The sequence below is a fragment of the Scyliorhinus canicula genome, chromosome 26 (assembly GCF_902713615.1).
Source record: "Scyliorhinus canicula chromosome 26, sScyCan1.1, whole genome shotgun sequence".
Lineage (NCBI taxonomy): Eukaryota > Metazoa > Chordata > Chondrichthyes > Carcharhiniformes > Scyliorhinidae > Scyliorhinus > Scyliorhinus canicula.
In genome coordinates, this window is record NC_052171.1 from 8,551,927 (window position 1) to 8,576,270 (window position 24,344).

At 48.6% G+C, this 24,344-nt stretch overlaps 1 protein-coding gene across 5 annotated transcripts in view; it reads right to left on the reverse strand.

The window, feature by feature from the left end:
* LOC119957316 (cGMP-dependent protein kinase 1-like) overlaps positions 1 to 24,344 on the reverse strand; it is a 105,232-nt gene that overhangs the window by 46,404 nt on the left and 34,484 nt on the right. For 4 of the 5 annotated variants that reach the window (XM_038785189.1, XM_038785187.1, XM_038785188.1 and 1 more), the window contains exon 2: positions 10,325 to 10,491. In XM_038785189.1, the coding sequence (XP_038641117.1) occupies positions 10,325 to 10,448 (124 nt within the window). In that variant the 5' untranslated portion in view covers positions 10,449 to 10,491. Of the gene's footprint in view, positions 1 to 10,324; positions 10,492 to 22,183; positions 23,499 to 24,344 lie in introns of those variants that run through there. The other variant, XM_038785185.1, reaches the window with a different exon arrangement.

Genomic DNA, 24,344 nt, shown 5'->3' on the forward strand with positions numbered 1-24,344 from the left:
CCCCCATAAATAATCATATCAAAATTGCAAAAGTACAAAAAAAAAAGAACATAGCAAAAGCAGAATCCAGCGCTAAGATATTACAACCGACCCCGCATCCCCAAACCCCTAGTTCAAGTCCAGTTTCTCCATCCGCACGAAGGCCCACGCCTCCTCTGGGGAATCAAAATAATAATGGCGGTCCGAATGAGTTACCCACAGGCGCACGGGCTGCAACATTCCAAACTTTATCTTTTGCCTGTAAAGCACCTCCTTCGTCCGATTAAACACGGACCGCCGCTTAGCCACCTCCGCACTCCAATCCTGGTAGATCCGTACTACCCCATTCTCCCACTTGCTGCTCGTCACCTTCTTGGCCCAGCGCAGCACACACTCCCGATCACTGAACCGGTGGAACCTCACCAGCACCGCACGTAGGGGTTCATTCTCCTTAGGCGTCCTGGCCAGTACTCTGTGTGCTCCCTCCAGCTCCAAGGGCAGATGGAAAGACCTGGCCCCCACTAGCGAGTTCAGCATTATAGCCACATAGGTTGTCAGGTCCGATCCCTCCAGCCCCTCCGCAAGGCCCAAGATCCGCAGGTTTTTCCGCCTCATGCGGTGATCAAGCTCCTCGAAGCGTTCCTGCCACTTCTTGTGGAGTGCCTCATGCCCCTCCACCTTACTCACGAGGACCACGGCCTCCTCCTCTCGTTCAGTGGCCTGCGTCTGCAACTCCTTGATGGCAGCACCCTGGGTGGTCTGAATCTCCAACAGCCTTCTGTTTGTTTCCTGCAGAGAGCTCAGTACCTCAGCCTTGAAGTCTGTGAAGCAGCGCAGGAGAGCAGCTAGTTGCTCCTGGGCCCACTGTTTCCACTCCTCTGGAGCTCTGCCGGCGGCCATCTTGGATCCCTTCCCCCGTTTTTTCTAGGGAGCTGCTGCTGCTTTTTCCCCCTTTGCACTCCGAGTTCAAGTCATGGACTGCGGGGAAAGTCGTTAAGCACACCTTTTCCCACCGGGAGACGTCGAAAAATTTCCGTTTTGGGCTTTAAAAAGAGCCGAAAAGTCCGTTTAAAATGGGAGCTCCCAAATGTGTGGCTTCCTACTTCATCACAGCCACCGGATGTCCACCCGTCACATCTTTAATGGCAACTCAATGTCTCAAAATGATTAATCTTCCTGCAGGGTTACGGCGAAGGCTGTCAGCTCCCTGTGCACCTACTAGAAGTCTTCTTCCCTCAGAATTCTCTCACTGCCTTGACAAAAGGATTTCCTTGGCTGATTTATCTCACTATGAACTCATGACTGCACACAAAGGCAGGGTACGCTCTTCCAAAATAAAAGCCACTCTGCCCCAGCGCAACACCTGCAGGGGCTTGCAGTTGTCAGCTTCCAACCTGGTTTAACTGCGAAGCTTCCCAACACAAGATGGTGCGAGGATTGCTTGTTTCAATTCCTGCTACCTTGAAGTACACTGGGGTGTAGTTCTGCCAGCTTCTGCCACCTTTCTCGTGGTTATTGAATGGCTTAACCTGAACCAGGGCTCAAGGTGCTTCACCAAGTTGAGCTGAACATGGAATCATGGAAGAATCCCTACAGTGCAGAAGGAAGCCATTCGGCCCATCGAGTCTGCATGGCCCTCCGAAAGAGCACCCTACCCAGGCCCATTCCCCCGCTCTATCCCCGTAACCTCCCTAACCTAACCGTTGGGACACTAAGGGGCATGTGTAGCCTACCGTTCCATCATCATCGTTGGGTCAAAGACCTGTTCCTCCTTCCCCAGTAGCATTGTGGCAGCTCCTTCACCACACAGGTTACAGCAGCTAGAGAAGGCAGTTCACACCAGCATCTCAGAGGCAACGAGGGATGGGCACGTGCTCCTTGCTTTTCTAGAAAAACCCACAAGCAAGCTCCAGTCATCTGTATCTCAGTTGGTGGCACTCCTGTCTCTGAGTGATGAGGTTGCTGGTTCTAATCCCATTCTCGGACTGAAATCACAGAATCCCTACAGGGCTGAAAGAGGCCATTCGGCCCATCTACTCTGCACTGACCCTCCGCAAGAGCACCCGACCTCGGCCCATGCATCTGTCCTAGCCCCCTAACCCCATCAAAATATTTGGACACTAAGGGCAACTTAGCATGGTCAATCTGCGCATCTTTGGATTGTGGGAGTAAACTGGAGCACACAGAGAAAACCAACGCAGACACGGTGAGAAAGTGCAGACTCCGCACAGACAGTGACCCAGCGGGGAATTGAACCCAGGTTCCCTGGTGCTGCGAAGCAACAATGCTAACCACTGTGCCACCGTGCCGCACGATGAAATGCTCTGGGAGTGCGCTGTCTTTCACATTACACCTGCATCCTGGGTAGTTGTGAGCAATCTCACTTTATTATTTCAGAGAAGCACAGGGGAGCTCTCAATCAACATCACTCGGTAGCACAAGTGGATAGCACTGTGGCTTCACAGCGCCAGGGTCCTAGGTACAATTCCCCGGTGGGTCACTGTCTGTGCGGAGTCTGCACGTTCTCCCCCTGTCTGCGTGGGTTTCCACCGGGTGCTCCGGTTTCCTCTCACAGTCCAAAGACGTGCAGGTCAGGTGGATTAGCCATGCTAAATTGCCCTTAGTGACCAAAAAAGGTTAGGTGGGGTTATTGGGTTACGGGGATAGGGTGGAAGTGAGGGCTTAAGTGGGTTGGTGCAGACTCGATGGGCCGAATGACCTCTTTCTGCACTGTATGTTCTATGTACTCACACACACAAAAAATGATCTGATTACCGTCACATTGCTGTTTGTGGGATCTTTCTGAGCACAAATCTGCTGCTGCGTTTCCTGCATAACAACAGCGACCACGCTTCAAAGGGCACTTCATTGACTAAAACACTGGAGCCATCCCGTGCATGTGCAAGGCACCACTTTAATGCGTCTTTGATATTCAGAGTGAATGCACATTCTTTCTGGCTGTCGCCTTGTTGGAGATACCCAAAGAACGCCACCCTTGCCTGCAACGTTCCTTGGCCCCTTGTTCCTTGGTTCATCAATCATGAGCTGAGAATCTGAAGTGGCCTGCAGCGTTGTAAATGCACTGCAAACAACATCTACACCCTGATTAATGTGCTCGCAACAAGAGATCTCTGACCAGAATTGCCGTGACCCATAAATGTCAATAACCCTTATGTATTTTTCACAGCACGTACCAGTCTGCATTCAACCAGACATTCTCTTTCAACTGAAATGAATGGAACTGGTGGAGTGTTGCGTGCAACAATCTCTCCGGCTTTGATCAGTCCTACAGAGCCTAGGTCGGATGGCAGATAAACCGTGGAAAACATTTAAAGGATTAATTCCTAATTCGCAACAGGCACACATTTCAGTATGAAGTTTTAAAAAAAAACACAGGCAAAGTAGTTAAAGATTGTGTTAGATTATAGGAAGATGTTGCTAATCATCCTGAGGACTGGGTGGATTGTAAAATTCAGGACAGGATGGCCTAGAAATTGGTACAGCAAGTGAATACGAGAATAAACGAGCTATAAATCTCAAAAACAGAATGTAAAGGCCGCTATTGTTTGGGTCTGGGCTAGAACCTTTGGATAAGATCCCGGATTGGAACCTGACTATTTGGTTAAACAGTGTGGAAATGTTACTGCGCCACAGGAGTGATAACACTGACCATTAGACAGCTGTTATGTTAAAACAAACTTAAATTTGAACACAGAATTAAGCACGTTAGCAACCAATGAAATAGCTTTACAGTTAGCAGTTACAACATCTTATCTTACTTCCTGAAACCTGCCTCTACATTCCAATTAAGGAAACCCATATAATTTGATTGCCACTTATATATAAAGTTAATAACCAGGTTTTACTTGCTTATATTGGTGCAGAGTCCTTGGAGAGAGAACCTGTTATTTTAGGACCAAGCTGAAAACCTTCTGCTCAGCTTAGAGACCTGGAAGCAACACCCTCCTCCAGACAAACCTGTCTCCTACAATTAGCTGCAAAGGAACATAGGAATTAGGAACAGAAGTCGGCCATTCAGCCCTTCGAGCCTGCTCCGCCATTCAATCAGATCAGGGATGATCTCTTCCTGGTCTCAAATCCACCTCCCTACCTGTTCCCCATATCCCTTTAACCCAATTTTAATCAATAATATACCGATCTCTTTCTGGAAACCACTTAATGATTCGGACTCCACCGCACTGTGGGGCAGTGAGTTCCACCACCCTCTGCGAGAAATAGTTCCTCCTCATCTCAGTTCCCAATCTACCACCTCTCAACCTATATCTCATTCGAGATTGCCCCACAAGGGGGAACATTTGGTCTGTTTACCTTATCAATCCCTCTTCGTATTTTATAGACCTCGATCAGATCCCCTCTCATCCTTCTAAACTGCATCGAGTATCAGCCCAAGCTGTTTAATCTCTCCTCATACGTCAATCCGTTCATCACCGGAATCAATCTGGTGACCCTCCTCTGAACTGCCGCCAATCCCACCACATCCTTCCTCAAATAGGGAGACCAAAACTGGACGCAATATTCCAGATATGGTCTCACCATCACCCTATACAATTGCAACAACACTTCTCTACTTTTATACTTCAGTCTTTTTGCAATAAATGCTAACATTCCGTTTACCTTTTTAATTACATGCTGTACCTACATACCGACTTTCTGTGATTCATGAACAAAGACCATATCAAGACCAATCTTGATACATTCAAGATGTATCTTGAATCTGCGTTCCATTTAGATTATTCTTTTTTTTCCAATTAAGGGCAATTTAGCATGGCCAATCTACCTACCCTACACATCTATGGGTTGTGGGGAGAATGTACGAACTCCACACGGACAGTGACCCGGGGCCAGGATCGAACCCGGGTCCTCAACGCCATGAGGCAGCAGTGCTAACCACTGCACCACCGTGCCGCCCTACTATTTAGATAATAATTTGCCTTTCTATTTTTTTCGCCCAAAATGGATGTCACAGCTACACCACCTGCACTCAAAGCACACAGCATTCTTTTGTCTCTTGTTACAAGATGTGCCTTGATTTGTTAAGACAGGCTCACACCGTTACACTACATTAGCACTCTATCTGTAAACAGGTAAAATGCCTTTTAATATCTATCAGGGAAACACTTCCCCTGCAAAAATCACTGATTACCACACTTATTTCACAGTAACTTCATTGCAATGTTAATGTAAGCCTACCTGTGACAATAAAGATTATTATTATTAATTTTACTCCCGCCTCTAGCAGACATACTGTCTGTAAGCATTCTAACCTAGGCTTTAATAATACTACTGCAAAAATGCAACTATAAAGTGTGACAATTTCTTACATTCATTACTCTATTGTAAGAAGAGGATTAGTGTGAGTAAACATGGGTCGCCTAAAGGCAGGGACAGGAGAAACTGTAATCGGGATAAGGAAATAACAAAAGACATTAAACTTTGGATCTGTCGCCAGGGTATAAAAGAGAATAAAACACTTTGAAAATTGTGTGGAAACAAGGGTCTTATGACAATGAGGAACTGGAGGCCATTATTATTAGTAAAGAAACAGTACTACAGAAATTAACGGGACTATAAGCGGACACATCCCACGGATGTGATGGCTTATATTCAGGGATTTCAAAAGCAGTGGCTGTAGGATTAGCGGGTGCATTAATTTTGACATTCTGTTGATTCCAGGAATACCTCATGATTGGAAGGTAGCAAACGTACCTCTCTAGTCAGGGAAGGAGATAGAAAACAGGGAGCCGACAGGCCAGTTAGCCTGATATCAGGAGGAGGGAAAATTCTGGAATCCAATCGGATGTGACAATAGAACACTCAGAAAATCAGAATATGATTCGGCAGCAAACACAAATTTACGAAAGGGGAAATAGCATTTGACGGGTCTGTTAGCCTTTTTGAGATTGGAACTATCAAGGTGGGTAACGGGAAATCAGCGGATGCCGTGTAGTTGGGTTTTCAACAGGAATCGGGTAAGGTGACAAACAAGGGGTTATTACACAAAATAGAGATCAGGGAATAATATCTCAACATGGATTGAAGATTAGGTAACAGACATAAAGAGAGATAGGAATACACAGGCCATTTTCAGATTGGCAAGCTGTAACTTATGGGGAACAAGGATCAACAGTTGGCATGCTTGCTGTCTACACCAATGACACAGATGCAAGGACTGAGTGTAACACAACTAGGTTTGTCATATTACGATCCCGGACCAGACTCCAACATTTGTTAGGACGCCAGGCAGGAACCCTAAAACTTCTTTTTCAAACTCGGAAAACTGTGAAATGAAAAATGAAATGAAAATCGCTTACTGTCACAATTAGGCTTCAAATGAAGTTACTGTGAAAAGCCCCTAGTCGCCACATTCCGGCGCATGTTCGGGGAGGCTGGTACGGGAATTGAACCGTGCTGCTGGCCTGCCTTGGTCTGCTTTAAAAGCCAGCGATTGCTCCCAGTGTGCTAAACCAGCCTGTAATAGGAAAGGCTACTTTGCTCTACAGCTCACAGCCAAAACTAAACAAACTCAAAACCAACTGCCACAGACCTGGCTCCTCACATCACTACGTCATCTTTATCCCACTCTCGCTGATACCTAAGAAAGACAAAGACCCAACGGAATGTGGGTCATACAGACCCATATCTCTGCTGAATGCAGACGCCAAAATACTGGCCAAAATCCTAGCCAAAAGGCTAGAAGACTGTGTACCTGAGGTGGTCACAGAGGACCAGACGGGCTTTGTCAAAGGTAGACAGCTGACCGCGAACATCAGGCGCCTGCTGAACGTGATAATGACCCCCCCCGGGGAGAGAACACAAGAGGTGATCGTCTCCCTGGACGCAGAAAAGGCCTTCGACAGAGTCGAGTGGAAATACCTCATAGAGGTACTGGAGCGGTTCGGGCTTGGAACAGGGTTCACCGCTTGGGTAAAGCTCCTGTACAACGCTCCCATGGTGAGTGTACAGACCAACAATACCAACTCCCAATACTTCCAGCTGCACAGGGGCACCAGACAAGGATGCCCACTGTCCCCGCTGCTGTTCGCACTAGCAATTGAACCGCTAGCAATCGCGCTCAGGGCAGCAAAAAATTGGAGGGGGATCCGAAGGGGAGGTAGAGAGCACAGAGTCTCACTCTATGCGGATGATCTGCTCCTCTATATCTCGGACCCACAAAGCAGCATGGACGGAATCATCGCGCTCCTGAAAGAGTTTGGAGCCTTCTCGGGCTACAAACTCAACATGAGCAAAAGTGAGATCTTCCCAGTACACCCGCAAGGGGGGGGGGGGGCAGCACTAAAGGGGCTGCCGTTCAAACAAGCCCGACATAAATTCCGCTACCTGGGGATCCAAATAGCCCATGACTGGAAAGGGATCCACAAATGGAACCTCACCAGCCTGACGGAGGAAGTTAAAAAGGACCTGCAAAGATGGAACACACTCCCGCTCTCCCTCGCGGGGAGAGTTCAGACGATCAAAATGAACGTACTGCCCAGGTTCCTCTTCCTGTTTAGATCCATTCCGATCTACATCCCCAAGGCCTTTTTCAAAGCGCTGGACAAACTCATCATGGCGTTCGTATGGGGGGGTAAAAATGCTAGGATCCCAAAGAAGGTCTTACAAAAAACAAAAACCAGGGGAGGGTTAGCCCTCCCGAATCTACAATTCTACCACTGGGCAGCAACAGCCGAGCGAGTAAGGGGATGGATCCAGGAGCCAGAAGCTGAGTGGGTGCGTGCGGAGGAGGCCTCCTGCATGGGAACCTCCCTCCGGGCCCTCGCCACGGCAGCGCTCCCATCCCCACCCAAAAAACACTCCAGCAGCCCAGTGGTGACAGACACCCTCCAATCCTGGAACCAACTGCGGCAGCAACTTGGCCTGACCAAAATGTCGAACAGGGCTCCCATCTGCAACAACCATAGGTTCAAACCAGCACTGACCGACGCCACCTTCAAAAGGTGGAGGCAGGACGGGGGGACACTGACAGTCAGGGACCTATACACGGACGACAGGATCGCAACACTGGACGAACTGACAGAGAAATTTCAGCTAGCTGGGGGGAACGAGCTACGGTACCTGCAGCTCAAAAACTTCCTACGAAAGGAGACAAGGACGTACCCACAACCGCCACGACAGACACTACTGGAAGACCTACTGGACGCAAGTATCCTAGAGAAAGGGAACTGTAGTGACATGTATGACCGACTGGTAGATAGGGACGACACCGTACTGGACGCAACAAGGAGGAAATGGGAGGACGACCTGGGGATGGAGATCGGGTGGGGACTCTGGAGCGAAGCACTGCATAGGGTCAACTCCACCTCCACGTGCGCAAGGCTCAGCCTGACGCAACTAAAAGTGGTACATAGAGCCCACTTAACAAGAAACCGTATGAGTAGGTTCTTCCCGGAGGTGGAAGACAGATGTGAACGGTGCCAAAGAGGCCCGGCCAACCACGCCCACATGTTCTGGTCTTGCCCCAGACTCGTGGAGTACTGGACAGCCTTCTTCGAGGTAATGTCCAAAGTGGTGGGAGTGAGGGTGGAGCCATGCCCGATAGTGGCGGTCTTCGGGGTTTCAGAACAGCCAGATCTATTCCTGGGGAGGAGGGAAGACGCCCTTGCCTTTGCCTCCCTGATCGCCCGCCGTAGAATCCTGTTTGGCTGGCGGTCAGCAGCACCGCCCAGAGCTGCGGACTGGCTGTCCGACCTCTCGGAATCTCTCCAAATGGAGAAAATCAAATTTGCCATCCGAGGGTCGGACGACGGCTTCCACAGAACGTGGGAGCCATTCATGCAACTGTTCCGGGACCTATTTGTGGCCAATGTACAAGAGGAAGAATAGTCGGGGGAAGGTAGCGGGAGGGGGGGGGGGGGGCTACAGGTTCGTTACGGGGGTTCGATGGCTAGCTAAGGCCCAAAACCAAACTAAATAAACATGTTGAGGGGGGGGGGGGGGGGGGGGGGGGGGCGCAGTTACTACTACGAAGATGCTTACCTGTAAATATGTATGTTAATTTTTGCGTGTTTGTTTTTTTTCTTTTTTCTTTCTCCTAACAATTTGTAATTTGTTCAATATAAAATATGAAAACTGAATAAAAACATTTATAAAAAAAAAAAAATCTTTATCCCACTCAGGTCCCATGACCTAATTACTTAAGTTTAAACACAATGCCTTCAATTATCCACTCCTCAGAAACCATACAAAATCCCAGCAGGCCTCCCTTTGTAAACATAAGCATGGCTTGAAAGAATGATGATCTCACTTTTACGGCATCTTAATTGCACCTTCTGCAGCCATAAAGTCTGGCTGTCTTTCAAACCAGGACTTTTTTTAAAATGACTGCATCAGATATATACACACCCTGGCCCAGGCGTTTAAAAGCAATACTGCCACAGATATATAAATAACAATTTCTGACATTCATTACAGTTGGGCAATACAAAGTTTGGAGGGAAGGTAAGCTGCAAGGAGGACACAAAGTAAGCGGGCAGGAACATGGCAGGTGTACTATAGTAATGTTAAGTTTTTCTAGTTTGGTCGGACAAATAGTGAGAGACTGGGAGATGTTAGTATTCAGAGGGACCTGGATGTCCTTGTATCTGAATCACTGGAAGTTACCATGCAGGTAAAGCAAGTGATTCAGAATGCAAATAGTATGTGCTGTTACAAAGGAGTTGAAGGGTAAAGACATCTTACTGTAATGGGATAGGGTTTTGGTGAGACCACACAGTGCATTGATATACTTATCCTGGGAGGGAGTGCAACAAATATATAGCAGACTGCTTCCCAGGAGAATGGGATTGTCCGGCAAGGAGAGTTTGAGTCGACTAGACCTCTATTCCCAAGAGTTTAGAAGATTTAGAGGCGAATTTATTGAAACACGCGACATTCTTAAGGGGTTTATCAGGGGAGATGTTGAAATGATATATCTCCCTGGCTGGGGAATCAAGAACACAGGGCCACTACCTCAGAATATGTGATCTGCCATTTAGGACCAAGATGAGGAGAAATCTCTTCACACGGTGCACTGTGAATCTTCGGAATTCTCTGTCCTGGAGGGTTTCGAAATGCTCAGTCATTGAGTATATTCAACTCAGAGGTCGATACATTTTGGGATTCTAAGGCAGGTAATCAAGGGATACACTGACAGTGCGAGTGAAGTAGATCAGTCACAATCTCAGTGAATGGCGGTGCCGGCCTGAGGGGCTGAATGGACAACACCTGCTCCTGTTTCTTATGTTCTTAGTGGCGCATTGTTCAGCTCCCAGAAACTGGAACCATGTGAGCCAACTGGCTCCAACTTTCAAACATTTGAGTGTCCTACCTTCCATTACGTACACCAGCGAGCCCACGTCTCCCTCTTCGATGATGTAGCTGTCCTGCGTGTACTCCACCGGGTACATGCAATCTACAATCTCCTGAATCTGAGACATCTCCAAATTCTTCATGAAGTCGTTCTCCAAGATGGCATCCTTAATCAGCTCCTTCGACCTGTTGCACGAGACCAGAGACACATCAGGGGGGAGGGCGAGACACTGAGGAATTAACAGTACGTGCACATTTATCTAATTAACTTACTGCATCCAATGGATTGGATTGAATTTTGTTTATTGTCACGTGTACCGAGGTACAGTGGAAAGTATTTTTCTGCAAGCAGCTCAACAGATCATTAAGTACATGGAAAGAAAATAAAATAAAAGATACATAATAGGGCAACACAAGGTATACAATGTAACTACTTAAGCACCAGCATCGGATGAAGCACACAGGGTGTAGTGTTAATGAGGTCAGTCCATAAGTGGGTGTTTTAGGAGTCTGGTAACAGCGGGGAGAAGCTGTTTTTGAGTCTGTTTGTGCGTGTTCTCAGACTTCTGTATCTCCTGCCCAATGGAAGAAGTTGGAAGAGTGAGTAAGCCGGGTGGGAGGGGCCTTTGATTATGCTGCCCGCTTCCCCCAGGCAGCGGGAGGTGTAGATGGAATGAATGGATGGGAGGCAGGTTTGTGTGATGGACTGGGCTGTATTCACGACTCTCTGAAGTTCCTTACGGTCTTGGGCCGAGCAGTTGCCATACCAGGCTGTGATGCAGCCCGATAGGATGCTTTCTTGATGCAAGACACAAGCCTCCACTCAATGACTGCCAGCGGTGGGCTCCCGATCCCAAGTTGGCCGTCAAGAGAGTCACGTGGTTAAAGCAGGGCATTCCCCCTTAACGTAACTCCTCTCAATTGGTTATCCACCCACATCCCATAACAGGACGGAAAGCTTGATGTTGAAACCAAGACTCGACCTATTCTTGCTCACATTCCCCACTCAAATCCATTCATTAATTTGCAGGGGTGCCAAAGCTCCGTGCTTTTCCTCATCCTGATGACCTGTAATCTTCCGCAATCCCCAAGCTTCCTGCCATCAAACCATATTCTGCTTCCTCTTTGCCACTCTGAAAAGAATGTACAGCTTGGACATTCCCAATATGGAAAAATTACCCGTCACATTATGATGGAAATGTGGCCAAGTGAATAAAGGTGAGAATGGTGTTGGAGGAAGGGGCATAATGAAATGATCCACAACTCTTGACCCAACACACTGAGGAAAAACTGGTTCACAACTGGTGTGCATTGAACAGGCACCCAAAACTGACACTTCAGACTTTGAGGAATTTGTAGTAACTCCACCTCCATCAGCCCTCCAGAAATTCCGTTCCTTCAATTCAACACTGAAGGGCTAAGACACCGATGTTCAAATCGTAGAATGGTTACAACAAAGGAGCCATTTGCTCGGCCCTATCCATTCTAGCCCTCTGGAAGAACGACTGAGCTAGTCCCAGTCCCCTGCCATTGCCCCGTAGCTCTGCAAATCATTTATCTTTGGATAATAATCTAATTCTCTTGTTAAAGACGATTGAATCTGCCCCCGTCACACTCTCGGGCAGTGCGTTCCACATCTGTGTAAGAAATGCTCCCATTGGCTGGCTCTTCTTGCCAATCACCTCGTTGAGAAAGGTGAGAGAGTAAAATGCCATGAATGGAGGACAAGTGGACCAGTGTTGGTAAACCAAAGGGGTTAATGGTATTCAGACTGCAATGGTGAGGATCTGAGGAAGAATGAGTTGGAGAAGCAGATGGTGCCATGAGCCAGCGTTTGAGCACAATGAAGTGACAGGGAGCAGGGTGGGTGTGTGGGATGGAACATTTAGGGATAAGGAGGAAGAACAGAAAAATCAGTCAAAGGAAGAGACACAGACAGAGTCAGTTTAGTTTCTTGCTCTGCTCAAAACCTGGCTGTGTGCTTTCGCCTGGACACATCCCCAGAAAATATACTCCTGTAAGGGGTTTCTATTTGTATCGGTATACAGTTAGAAATAGTTATATAGTTAGAAATGCATATAGTTAGAAATAGGTTAAAGCGGGTTTAATTTAATGTTTCTGTGCCTGGAAGAATAAAAACTATACTTAAATTTAATGTGGATAAAGGTGTTTTGTATGTGTGTGGGTTTCGATTCCAACTGTGATTCTATTGAGGTTAAAGAGGGCTACGACGTAAAGTATAAATAGGCCAGCAAAGGTGCGCGAGCATTGCTTAGCAACTGGAGGCCCTTTTCAGAGTAGAAAGGCTTTTTAGTTTTAGCTGGATACTGCAGTTGGAGACAGGAGGGAGTGCAAGTCTGCCAGGAGAAGCTAGACAGGACAAGGAAGTTGCAAAGATGCAGGCTTCCTAAAATGTTGCAGTCCAGATGACCAGGGAATCGGGACAGAAGAATGTATTATGACACCTGAAGTTAAGAGAACAGGGACCCAAGGTATTATTGAGCAGAATTCAAGGAAGAGTAAACAAAGTGTTCAGAATTACAGAGACAATTGGAGTCCCCGAGATTAAAGTGGGACAGCGGACCTCATTGGGAAATTAAACATCAAATGCAATTTTACTACGGTCTGGGAATCGAGCGGTAAAGAAATTGTTAAAAGTTTGTACAGCAATCAAGACCAAAGAAATCCTAAAGGGGTTGATGTAAAATTCTGGACTGGATTCATGGTCAAAAGTGGAGTGGAAGCTCTGTTTATTGAAAAAAAGGTGAAAGTTGTAGCTTTTTGAGCCAGGGTTCCATTCTGGGATCTTCGCATCAACTGGGATCGTCACACTCTGGATACTGAATTTCTGCTACAGTCGAACTTGGTCATTTTCCTGACAGGGACCTTGGTGTGTGAAATGCAGGAAGACCCTGGCAGAAACAAAGTTATTGGGTTCAATTGGTACCCAAGCTAGCCAGTTTACAGCCCCAACATAGTCAACAAACTTCTCATGGGTACGACACTCCCAATTCACAAGCCAACCGGTGTGTCTGTGTACAGTTTGCCATTCTCCCTGTGTCTGCGTGGGTTTCCTCTGGGTGCTCTGGTTTCCTCCCACAGTCCAAAGATGTACAGGTTAGGTGGATTGGCCATGCTAAATTGCCCCTCAGTGTCCAAAGATTAAGCGGGTTACAGGGATAGACCCTTCTTTCAGAGAGTCGGTGCCTTGGTTACCTGGTGTCGATCAGTGGGTAGCACCCTTGCCTTTTGGTTTAAAGCAGGGTCAAGTCGCACTCCAAGAGGCTCAAGCACAGAAATCTGGTCTGAGGCCCCAGGGACGAGAGAATGCTGCACTGTTGAAGCTAACGTCTTTTGGATGAGATGTTACGGAGCCGTGTGCTCTCACAGATGGATGTAAAACAGCCCATTGGCACTTTCGTGAGGTGGCAACGGGGTTGTGCAGACTAACGGTCTCCTTTCCGATATTACAACAATGGTCACGTTTCAAAAGTCCTCCATTAGCTATAAAGTTGGGGAAGATTCTGAGGACGTGGAAGATTCTAAATAGATGCAAGTCTAGCGCTACAATCTCTATCCCCTGGCGATTTTCGATTCAGTTTCCTCCTGATTAGGCGGCCTGGCTGATTTGATGGAGTTGTTGCGAGGGGTCTAACGTGTCCAGACAGGATTGGGTGCAGACTGGAACATTCAAACCGCCCTCAGGGGAAGCTCTGAATCACTGTAAGTATAACACATGAAAGAGGCACTAATCTATTCACCTTAAGACTGCAGCTCAAAGGGGTGGTGTATAAATATTGATTGGACCAAACGTCAATAGTCAACCCGTTTATTTCTGAAATTGCGCATTCTCACTTCAACAAATTAACAGCCATCGGGAAGCAGTTATCTAGGCTACAGCGGGAAGTGCACTGTTCAGAGATTCTGTAGACACAAAGGCTGCACAATCAGTCTCTGCCTGAACTGACAGATTGAGAACACTGCAGGGAGGGGGGGGGGGGGGGGGGGGGGGGAATTGGGGAAGGGTTGAACGAGATGAGAGGCACAGCACAAATAGTCTACCATGGCAAAAGCCAATTACCGCGGATGCTGGCAATCTGAAATAAAGTGCGGGTTATACCCAGCAGGACGTGCAGCATCTGGGGAGAGAGAAAAACGTTGAACCCTTCGGGTCCGATGGCCCATCAGCAGAACTGGACACAATGCGAAACATAACAGGCTTTAAGCAAGTGGGAGAAAGGCCGGGGGGGGAAAACAAAAAAAAAGATCTGTGATCGGGTGGAACACGCCTGATGGAACCATCAATTCACGAGACACGTGCTTTAAGATATGAACAGTGGTTTTAATCTACTTACTACAGAGCCAGCCTGTAAACCGTTGAACTCTCGATGAACTGCAGGCTGGCGCTGGACACGGTTATTTATACAGCAGTCAAGGGGGAGGAGTCGTTGGCGGAGCCAAGGGTGGAGCCCTGTACAAACTCCTGAGCATTCCCAGAGCTACTCCCCCTAGTGGCCGGATCATGCTACTGCGCTTACAATGGTATTGGTAAATACAGTGTGAATTACTACGTTACATTCACCACAGCGCCCACCACTTTCTCAACCCAAATTTCATTTCTTCGCTGTGATTAATCGTTGGACGTCGAAGGGACAATTTCTGTGAAATTAAGACCCACGTGGGATGGAGTGGACTCTTGCTCTGTGCTCTGCTCACACAACAAGCAACGCATACCTTATGCATGAAAATAGAAGCAGAAGGAGGCCATTCGGCCCTTCGAGGCTACTCCACCATTCGTTATGACCATGGTTGATCATCAAGTTCAAGACGCTGATCCCGCCTTCCCCATATCCCTTTAGCCCAAGAGCTTGATCTAATTCCTTCTTGAAATCACACAACGTTTTGGCCCCAACTACCTTCTGTGGTGGTGAATTCCACCGATTCGCCACTCTCGAGGTGAGGAAATTTCTCCTCACCTCAGTCCTAAAAGGTTTACCCCTTATCCTCAAACTATGACCCCTAGTTCTGGACTCCCCCACCATTGGTTACTCTCCTACACATTTAGGATTAACTCCAAATCATTTTTGTGTTTCTCCACACTCATACCATCTGGGCGAAGGAACACTGCGCTCCACAACACGTCACAAGGAAGAGGCACCTCAATGTACCAAATGGGCAACTCCTGCAGATGTCCTTCAATTAAATGGAACACAAAATTTCTTTGAATAGCAATCTAATATTTCCTATTCCCACCTCATTACAATGCCTCTCCAAGGGCCAAACCCTTCCCATTCCCTCTCCTGATTGAAGAAACCCCTCCCCATTTCTACCTCTTGAATGAATTTGCACAGCTTGAATGAACCCCGTCCCATTGATTCCTGTTGCACTGCCCTTCTGAAGAATTCATACAGGCTAAATTCTTTCCCATTTAACCCTTTTTGCGGGGAATTCCAAAGGGACCTAGCTGCTCCCTACTCAATCCCACCAAAGTGAAATCCCAATCGGCCGATATTTGTTCATTCCCATTTCGGATGCGAGGAACACATTCAGATAATAGATGGTGTCACCAAATAGTCTTTCTGCTGAAGTCTGACAAGATGCGGAGGAAATGTGCCGGACTGAGTTACTGCTGAGCAAGAGAGATGGGCAACAATCCACTGCCACACGATACAAAGCTCGACCTACTCCCTTTCAACCTTTTATATCCGAATTGGGGAGGAGGCTTCCCTTTTCAGGTTACTACACCCAGTGAAGCAAAAAGCCCATCCTCGAGAAACAGGGTTACGGTTCCACTCCAGAGAGAACAGTGCCTTGGGACAGATCCCTCCCTTAAATGCAAGTCGCTGCTGCTGTTAGCATCTGGACTACAGGGGATGGACTTTCTGAAAATTTCATTTTGGAAGCACTGGTGACTCTGGATAAATTGTACTGAGAAATAATAATGGTGAGCAATGAGTCAGTCGTGAAACTGAGCACAGACAAATTGAAGATTTTAGCAACAGCTATTATGGCACCATCTCCTTAGTTCAGAATAATATATTAGCTCAATGAAATATATTAACCTCAAGGTATTCAGGTCCATGATGGTGTTGCCTTTCTATTTTTGTTCTTAAATATTGCACTGATGCATTTATATTATAAATTTTAACACAATGGACAACCACACACCCTAAAACCAGCCAACATGGCCAACACCCCAATAAATATTCCCCACCAACCCACCCCCACCTCATCCACCTCTCCCTGCCTCCTCGTTTTAACCCCCCCTCCCCCCTGCTGACAGCTTAGTTCTTTCCAAAGAAGTCGATAAATGGCTGCCATCTCCAAACAAACCATACCATCGAGCCCCTCAGGGTGAACTTAAATTTCTCAAGCCTGAGAAACCCCGCCATGTCACTAAGCAACACCCCCCGACTTCGGGGGTTCCGAGCTCCTCCAAGATCCATCTCTGGGCTACCAGGCAGGCAAAGGCCAAGACATCGGCCTCTCTCGCCCCCTGGACACCCCCTGGACACCCAGGACTATCCTTACCTTCGGAATCTCTGACATAACGTCGGCAAACCCCTGCCAGAATCCCCCAAGCTTTATACACGCCAGAACACGTGGACATGATTTGCAGGCCTACCCACACACCTCCCACACCTATCCTCCACCCCTTCAAAAAACCTGCTCATCCAGGCCACAGTCATATGTGCCGTTGTGGACCATCTTACATTGTATACGGCTAAGCCTGGCACAATGGCGAGGACACATTAACTCTCCTCAGGGCATCGTCCTGTAACCCAGCCTCCAACTCCCTACCCACCTCACCCTCCTCAGCTGCCCAACCACTTTGCCTGTGGATAACATCCTACGTTGCCTTTCTATGATAATACCCCGAGTGAGCACACCATTCTTGGAATGGGCCTCCTCAGTCCCGTAACCTCTGCTCACCACCGTCTCAAAGGCAATTCGGGATGGGCAATCAATCGCCTAGCCAGCAAAGCCCACATCCTGTGAATATTATTGAACAAAACTCAACGCTGACCCACATGGTGTTCAGCCAGTTTGCAGCCTTGGGTGATTCCCTGACCTGTCCAGGGGGTTCCCTTAGTAACACGGCCTTGGATCAATTAGGTCATCAATGGTCAGCATGGGGATGGCTAAATTACCTTCCATCCAAAAGGCGGTCTGACCTGTACAGTCCCAGTCACTCTACCCAACAGAGTCCCTCAGTACTTCCCATGCTGACCATTCCCTGGATAAAGCTGTAACCCAGGAGTAATACAAAGCCATTCAGATAATCCTGCCTTTTCCCCCCTACCTGACACAACACAAAAAAATGGCTTCCAAGGCTGCATGATTTTCTCTCTCTGCTCAAATACCTCTTTCATTGGGCCACAGGTAGCTGAATTCCCAACTTATCCACCACCAGACTGTTTTTCTCACCATTTCACCAGTAATTTCGTCACCCACAGTTACATTTTTCTGCTCAATTACAGGAGCGGGTATATTTATGTTGCATTGTGTGCCCTGCTATTTGTTCCGGGACAGTAATTGGCAGCAGGCAACAAGAAAGAAAGGTAATTTTTTTGTATCGGAACGGCAGCATTTCCAGCAAATGTGCTCACAGTGTGGGTAATTATTCCACAGCAGAGGAAAGCTGACAGCTTCTGGGTTTAACAAGGATCGGTGCATTGACTGTAGGAGACAGAGCTCTAACTGACGTGTGCAGAAACAAAGCAAGTCAAAGACATCTGTCTTCCACTTAGCTTCAAGTAAAAATAACCAACTGAAAGGCGTTTGTCACTTAAGTGGAAGGTGGAAGCAACACAGTAAAGCTCTCGCTTGCTACGCAGGACATGCAAGTGGATGCCAACAGAAACCAGGCAAGACAGAGCACTGAGGTGCTACGTGGGGGTCAGGTGAATCCTTTCTTGGAAGGAATGGAAAGCAAACAAACTGACAGAACATATAATCCCCCGACATCATCCGAGAACAAGGCCTGTTGTACATCTATGCTTTTGATCAATGCTGTAGGCGTCACGGTAGCACAGTGGTTAGCACTGTTGCTTCACAGCGACAGGGACCCGGCTTGGGTCACTATCTTTGCGGAGTCTGCACGTTCTCCCCGTGTCAGCGTGGGTTTCCTCCGGGTGCTACGGTTTCCTCCCGAAAGGCGTGCTTTTTAGTTGAATTGGACATTCTGAATTCTCCCTCTGTGTACCTGAACAGGCGCCGGAGTGTGGCGATTAGGGGACTTTCACAGTCACTTGTAAGCCTACTTGTGACACTAATAACGATTATCATTAAAAAGATGTTATCATTAGATCAGAAGGTTTGCTTTTTTTTTAGGAAATGCTAAGGTCGGGAGGATTCGCTGCCCTGCCCACAACTCACTGACGCCAATGGGACGAAGAAATGCAAGTGATGGTTTCTGGTTAGGTTCACGAATGGGCACTTGGGGATGAACCTGCGAGCTCCAGGGCATCATAGCTGAAAGGGGAAATTTTCAAAGTGTTTCCTCATTCTTTGCTGAAACCTCATCTCTTGAGCTGAACCTTAGCTGGTTTAAGTTCCAGACATTAAAGCTTAACCAATATTTGGATTCCAGGGAAACACAACGCACACGTTTGTGCCCATGTGCAGGACGTAGTCATCCCCCAATACAGTGCAAACTAAGAGGCGCAGGAGGACTGCTGTTTCACCTCAGCAACTGTTTAACGCAGACACAGGGAGAACGTGCAAACTCCAAACATAGAGTCGCCCAAGGTCAGAATTGAACCCGGGTCACTGACGCTGTGAGGAGCAGTGCTAACCACTGGGCCACCGTAACACCAGGGTCAGCCATGGATCACGGATAATACCTCCAAGGCAGTTTTACCTGTTAACTCCCGACTGATACAGTCAGGTGCGAGATAGTCATTTCGCAAATGAAGTTCAGCCTTTTGACAAGTGTAGTCATGTCTGACACATTATTTTTGGATCACTTATGCTCGAATTTTAAATGAAACGGGGAAAAAAAATTATTGTGAAGTTCTTCCCAATCCAAATAAATCAGTGGAAATAATTTCCGATGGCCTCGCAGTGGAAATACATTTCTTTCTACACTTCTTAGGGATATTTCTCCAAGGAACCATTCAAATAGATGATAAAAAGGAAAGGGTTTCTGGAACCCTAGTATCGGTTGGTTTAAACTCTTTCATTTCGCCATCAGGCTCACTCAATAGAAACATCATTACACAAGAGGCAATGGAAGGAACGCGCTCTCCCTTGAATGGTTATTGAGGCCAGCTTAATTGAACATAAATAAGTTGGAGATGAACGGATTTTGGTTGTTCAAGGATATTGAGGGTTATAGAATCAACGAGGGCAGACGGGGTTAAGATGCAGAGCAGCCACGGTCTAACTAAACCAGGCTCAAGGGGCTGAATGGTCTCCTTGCGTTCCTATATATATTGTTCCTGTTGATCTTTGCAGAGAACAGCCCTTCTGAGGCTCCTCCAAGAGCACCTTCCAAACCCACCGCCTAGAAGGGACAAGGGCAGCAGATGGAAGGGAACGCCATTCCAAGATCACACACCGTTCTGACTTGAAACGATGTTGTCTTTCCTTCACTGTCCTGGAATTCCTTCTCATGTGTGGCTGTGCCTACACCACATGGATTGCGGTGGCCCCAGAAGGCAGCTCGACACCACACCTCCTCCAGAGCAATAAATGCTGGTCGAGCACAAACTTCTCAAGTGCTAGTTATGTTAAAGAGAGGTGGTGCAAAAAGCCTGTTCGCTCCTGAGGAAAGAATAGTTGAGAGCTTCATGGAGGGGTCCAAGAAACAATTCTCCGCAAATCGCCAAACCACCTTCGATAGCACCATGACCGTTACCCCCTACAAGGGCAGCAGGCATATGGGAACCCCACCACCTAGAGGTTCCCCTCCAAGTCACTCACCATCCTCACTGGGAAATATATCGGCCGTTCCTTCACTGTCCCTGGGTCAAAATCCTGGAACTCCCTCCCTAACAGCACTGTGGGTGTACCTACATGAACTGCAGTGGTTCAAGGCATCTCCTCGCCATCTTCTCAAGGACAACTGGGGATGGGCAACAAATGTTGGCTTTGCCAGCGAAACCCAGGGCCATGAAACAATTTTTAAAAACTTTGCTGGCAAACTAGTTCTTTGAGGCTCCTGAGAGCAGGGCCAGAGTTGCGGAGGATTGGATGGGGGCTGGACTGGTGTTGACCTACCTCAGCCACCACCCCACTGCTCCCCTTTGGGGCCAGTCTGTCAGCTTGGCTCCATGGATGGGCTGCTGAGTTTCCACCGGCACCCGCAACCACCCCCCGCCTCGCCTCAAACTGACCAGATAACAATTAGTGCTGGAAATGCATTATTCCCACGTACATCATGCTCAATACCCGAGAACATAAAGAATAGGAGATGGGGTAGACCAAACGGGCCACTGAGGCTGGTCAACCTTTCAATCCACTTTCCCCGCCCGCTCTCCATGTCCCATAATTCCCTGAGAGACCAAATATCTGTCTGCCCCACAGCCTTAAATACGTTCACGGATGGAGCACCCATAATCCTCTGGGGTAGATAATTCCAAAGATTCCCAATCCTCTGGGTGAAGAAAGCTCTCCTCGTCTCACTCCTAAATAATTGCCCCCCCCCCCCCCCCCCCCCCCCCCCCCCATTATCCTGGGACTGTGCCCAGTGTCTCCCGAAACAACCTATGGGTGTCCACCCTGTCAAGTCCCTTGAGAACCTTCTAGGTTTCAATGAAATCACCTCTCATTCTTCTTAACTCCAGAGAATATAAACCCAATTTGCTCAGCCTCCCCCCCCCCCCCCCGCTCATCCCAGGGACCAGTTTAGTGAACCTTGGCTGTATCGCCTCCAACGCAAGTACATTCTTTCTGACACGTGGAGACCAGAACCATAATATTCCAGGTGCAAGCTCACCTAAACCCTGGACGACTGTAGCCAGGCTCCCTCATGACTCTTCGCCAATTCACTTGCAGTCGAGGCTGACATGCCGCTTGGCTTCCTAGTTGCTGACTGTTCCTGCACGGCAGCTTTCTGCCCTCCTTGGACAAGCGCGCCCATGTCAACATCAGTGCTTACAAGCTAATCATCAAAATGGCCCCGTTAACAAGCGCTGACCCAGCACTTCGCTCACTGTGTCTTCCCCACACCCCCCCTACCCAACACCCCCCCCCCCCCCCCCCCCCCCCCCCAGAAACTGTGATTATTCAAAACTCAGATTCAATAGATGACCTTCTCGATGAAGGTAAAATACCCAAGTCATTCCAACTCTGTTGATCAACACAAGTAGCTAAACGAACTAAATCAAGTAGGTTGAGGGACAAATTAAAGGGACAGTCCCTTAAAGGGAAAGTTGATCACAAATGAAACTTATAAACATCAAACCAAAATGTGATTAAAGGGATCAGTAAGGCACCCCAGCCGCTGCGGGCGCCCAACAGCCACGGAAGGCCTCGAGGGTGCCCGCCAGCACTGTATGCCCCCTCTCCAGGGTCACCCAGCTGCACATTTTCTATTGCTTGAGCAAGGTTTCTTTTTCTGTTGAAATGCAGAATTTGCATCCAAGATCACAAGCAGCATGATTTGGAAGTGCACAGATTCCTCCTGCCCAGGGGAAGGCAGGAAGGCATCAGTTCAGCTCGACAGTGGAAAAATGGTGTCCAGTGGGACCCTTCAACATATGCGTTCTCTCACTCTCAGACACACGACATGGGTGTCACTTTCACCTGGTGGGCACGATACATCGCAAGCTCCCCGACCACATAGGGTGGCGGAATGAGCTCAGGCACCTTGGAACTGAAGTTTAAAGGTACCATTTAGTGCAGGCGGAGGATGTTTCTGTTCGTTACTTACTGTACACTCTTGGAGTAGCAGGGCAGGGTGACGTGGCTGATGTCCTGGATGTCCAAAGCGGTGGGCTCTGCTGAGATGGCTTGCCTCTTGGTCCTCTGCTGCTCCTGGCTGATGGACTCGCTCTGGCTGGGCTGCTGGGAGGCCGGGCGCAGGACAGACCTGTACTTGTCCAGCTCGGTCTGCAGTTTCTGAATCAGCTCGTCCTTCTGATCCAGCTCCAGCTCCAGCTCGTCGATCAGGGCGTCGCGCTGCCTCAGCTCCTCGATCTTCTCCTGGAGGGCGTACTGCAGGTCACGCAGCGTCCCCATCTCTCCCCCACCCCCGGTTAGCCCAGGGGGTGCAAAGAGAGGTGGGGTGGGCTTACCTGCTCTCCCTTTACTTCCCGCAGAGGCTGTCTCGAGCCAGGTTACCAAGCATTCCCCCTTTCCTCCTGGATCTTCAGAGCCTCTCCTCTCACCATATCTTACAGCTCCAGGTAAGCTACCCCTCTCCTTGGAGAACCCACCCCACAACACTTCCAGGATAGGCGGTCAAAACAAAATAAACAAAAAAAAAATCTCTTGTGATTTCAGGAGAGGAAGGGAAGGGGTGGGTGGACCGCAGCCAAGTTGGGACAGTTCCAATACCCAGAGCCTGTCCCACTCCAGATACGGTGCAAGGAGAGGATTTATTTCTAGTTCCCTAATTTCAAAAGCCTGACCCCACTTCCACACACACAGAAAAACACCCCAAGAGATATAGCCTCAGTAACAAAAATGGACCAGTGGAAATGAATTTTAAAAAATAGAGAGGGAGGGGATGATCATGCAATGAGAGATGCTCTGATGACGAGTGGGACAAGGTTAAGGGGAGCCTTCCTGAGTGAGCATTGCCAATGATTCCCCCCTCCCAGGCTGGTTTTAAAAAACAAATATCTGGAGGGAGGCGAATGAAGCTGGAGCCTCTGGAAGGGAAGGGTAGGGATGGGGAGGGCGTGGTGTTGTTGCTGCTACAGAGTGTTTTAACACGGAGCACTGTAGACTTCTGAATCTGGCAGCAGCGATTCAGCACCACAACGAGGGGGACAGCGCCTCTGGCAGAGCTCTCTCTCCCTCCCTGCCTCCAGCCAGGTCCCTCTCCCACACTAAAGTCGAGCTGACTGTCCAGGTTTGCTGCAGCTACCAGTGGAGCTGACCCCCTTCGCTCACGGCAGATCGATCCATGCCTGTGCACTTATTCGCCGAACCGATTTGAAGTTGTCGGAGCTGGTCTTCCCCAGGATCTGGCGAGCAGAGCAGAGAGAGGTGTGTGTGTGTGCAGGTTTTAATGTCCCCGTGCTCTCAGGCACGCCAGCGCTGGGCTGACTTGCAATGCAAACGGCGACAGTGCAGTCCAGAGTTGCTCATCTGAAAATGGAAATTGCATTCCCCCCCACCAACTGAGGCAGTCACAGAATCCTTCTAACCCTCAATAACACCCCCCCCCCCTCTCTTTCTCAAATCCCCACCAGTCAGTTGTCCCCCCCCCCCCCCCCCCCCTCAACTACATCCTGCCTCCTGGCCCAAACTAGCCAATATTCAAACTTCTCCATCACCTCCCCATTGATCATTGACCAGACACTGAACTGGACCCAGCCATATAAATACTGTGACTACCCCAGCAGGTCAGAGGCTGGGAATCCTGCGGAGAGTAACTCACCTCCTGACTCCCCCCAAAGCCTGTCCACCATCTACAAGGCACAAGTCAGGAGTGTGAGGGAATACTCTCCACTTGCCTGGATGAGTGCAGCTCCCAACAACACTCAAGAAGCTCAACACCATCCAGGACAAAGCAGCCCCGCTTGATCGGCACCCCATCCACAAACATTCACTCCCTCCCCCACCGACGCACAGTGGCAGCCGTGTGTACCATCTACAAGATGCACTGCAGCAACTCACCAAGGCTCCTTATGCAGCACCTTCCAAACCCACGACCTCTACCATCCAGAAGGACAAGGGCAGCAGATACCTCGGAACCCCACCACCTAGAGGTTCCCCTCCAAGTCACTCACCGCCCCGACTTGGAAATATATCGTCCGTTCCTTCACTGTCGCTGGGTCAAAATCCTGGAACTCCCTCCCTAACAGCACAGTGGGTGTACCTACACCACATGGACTGCAGCGGCTCAGGAAGGCGGCTCACCC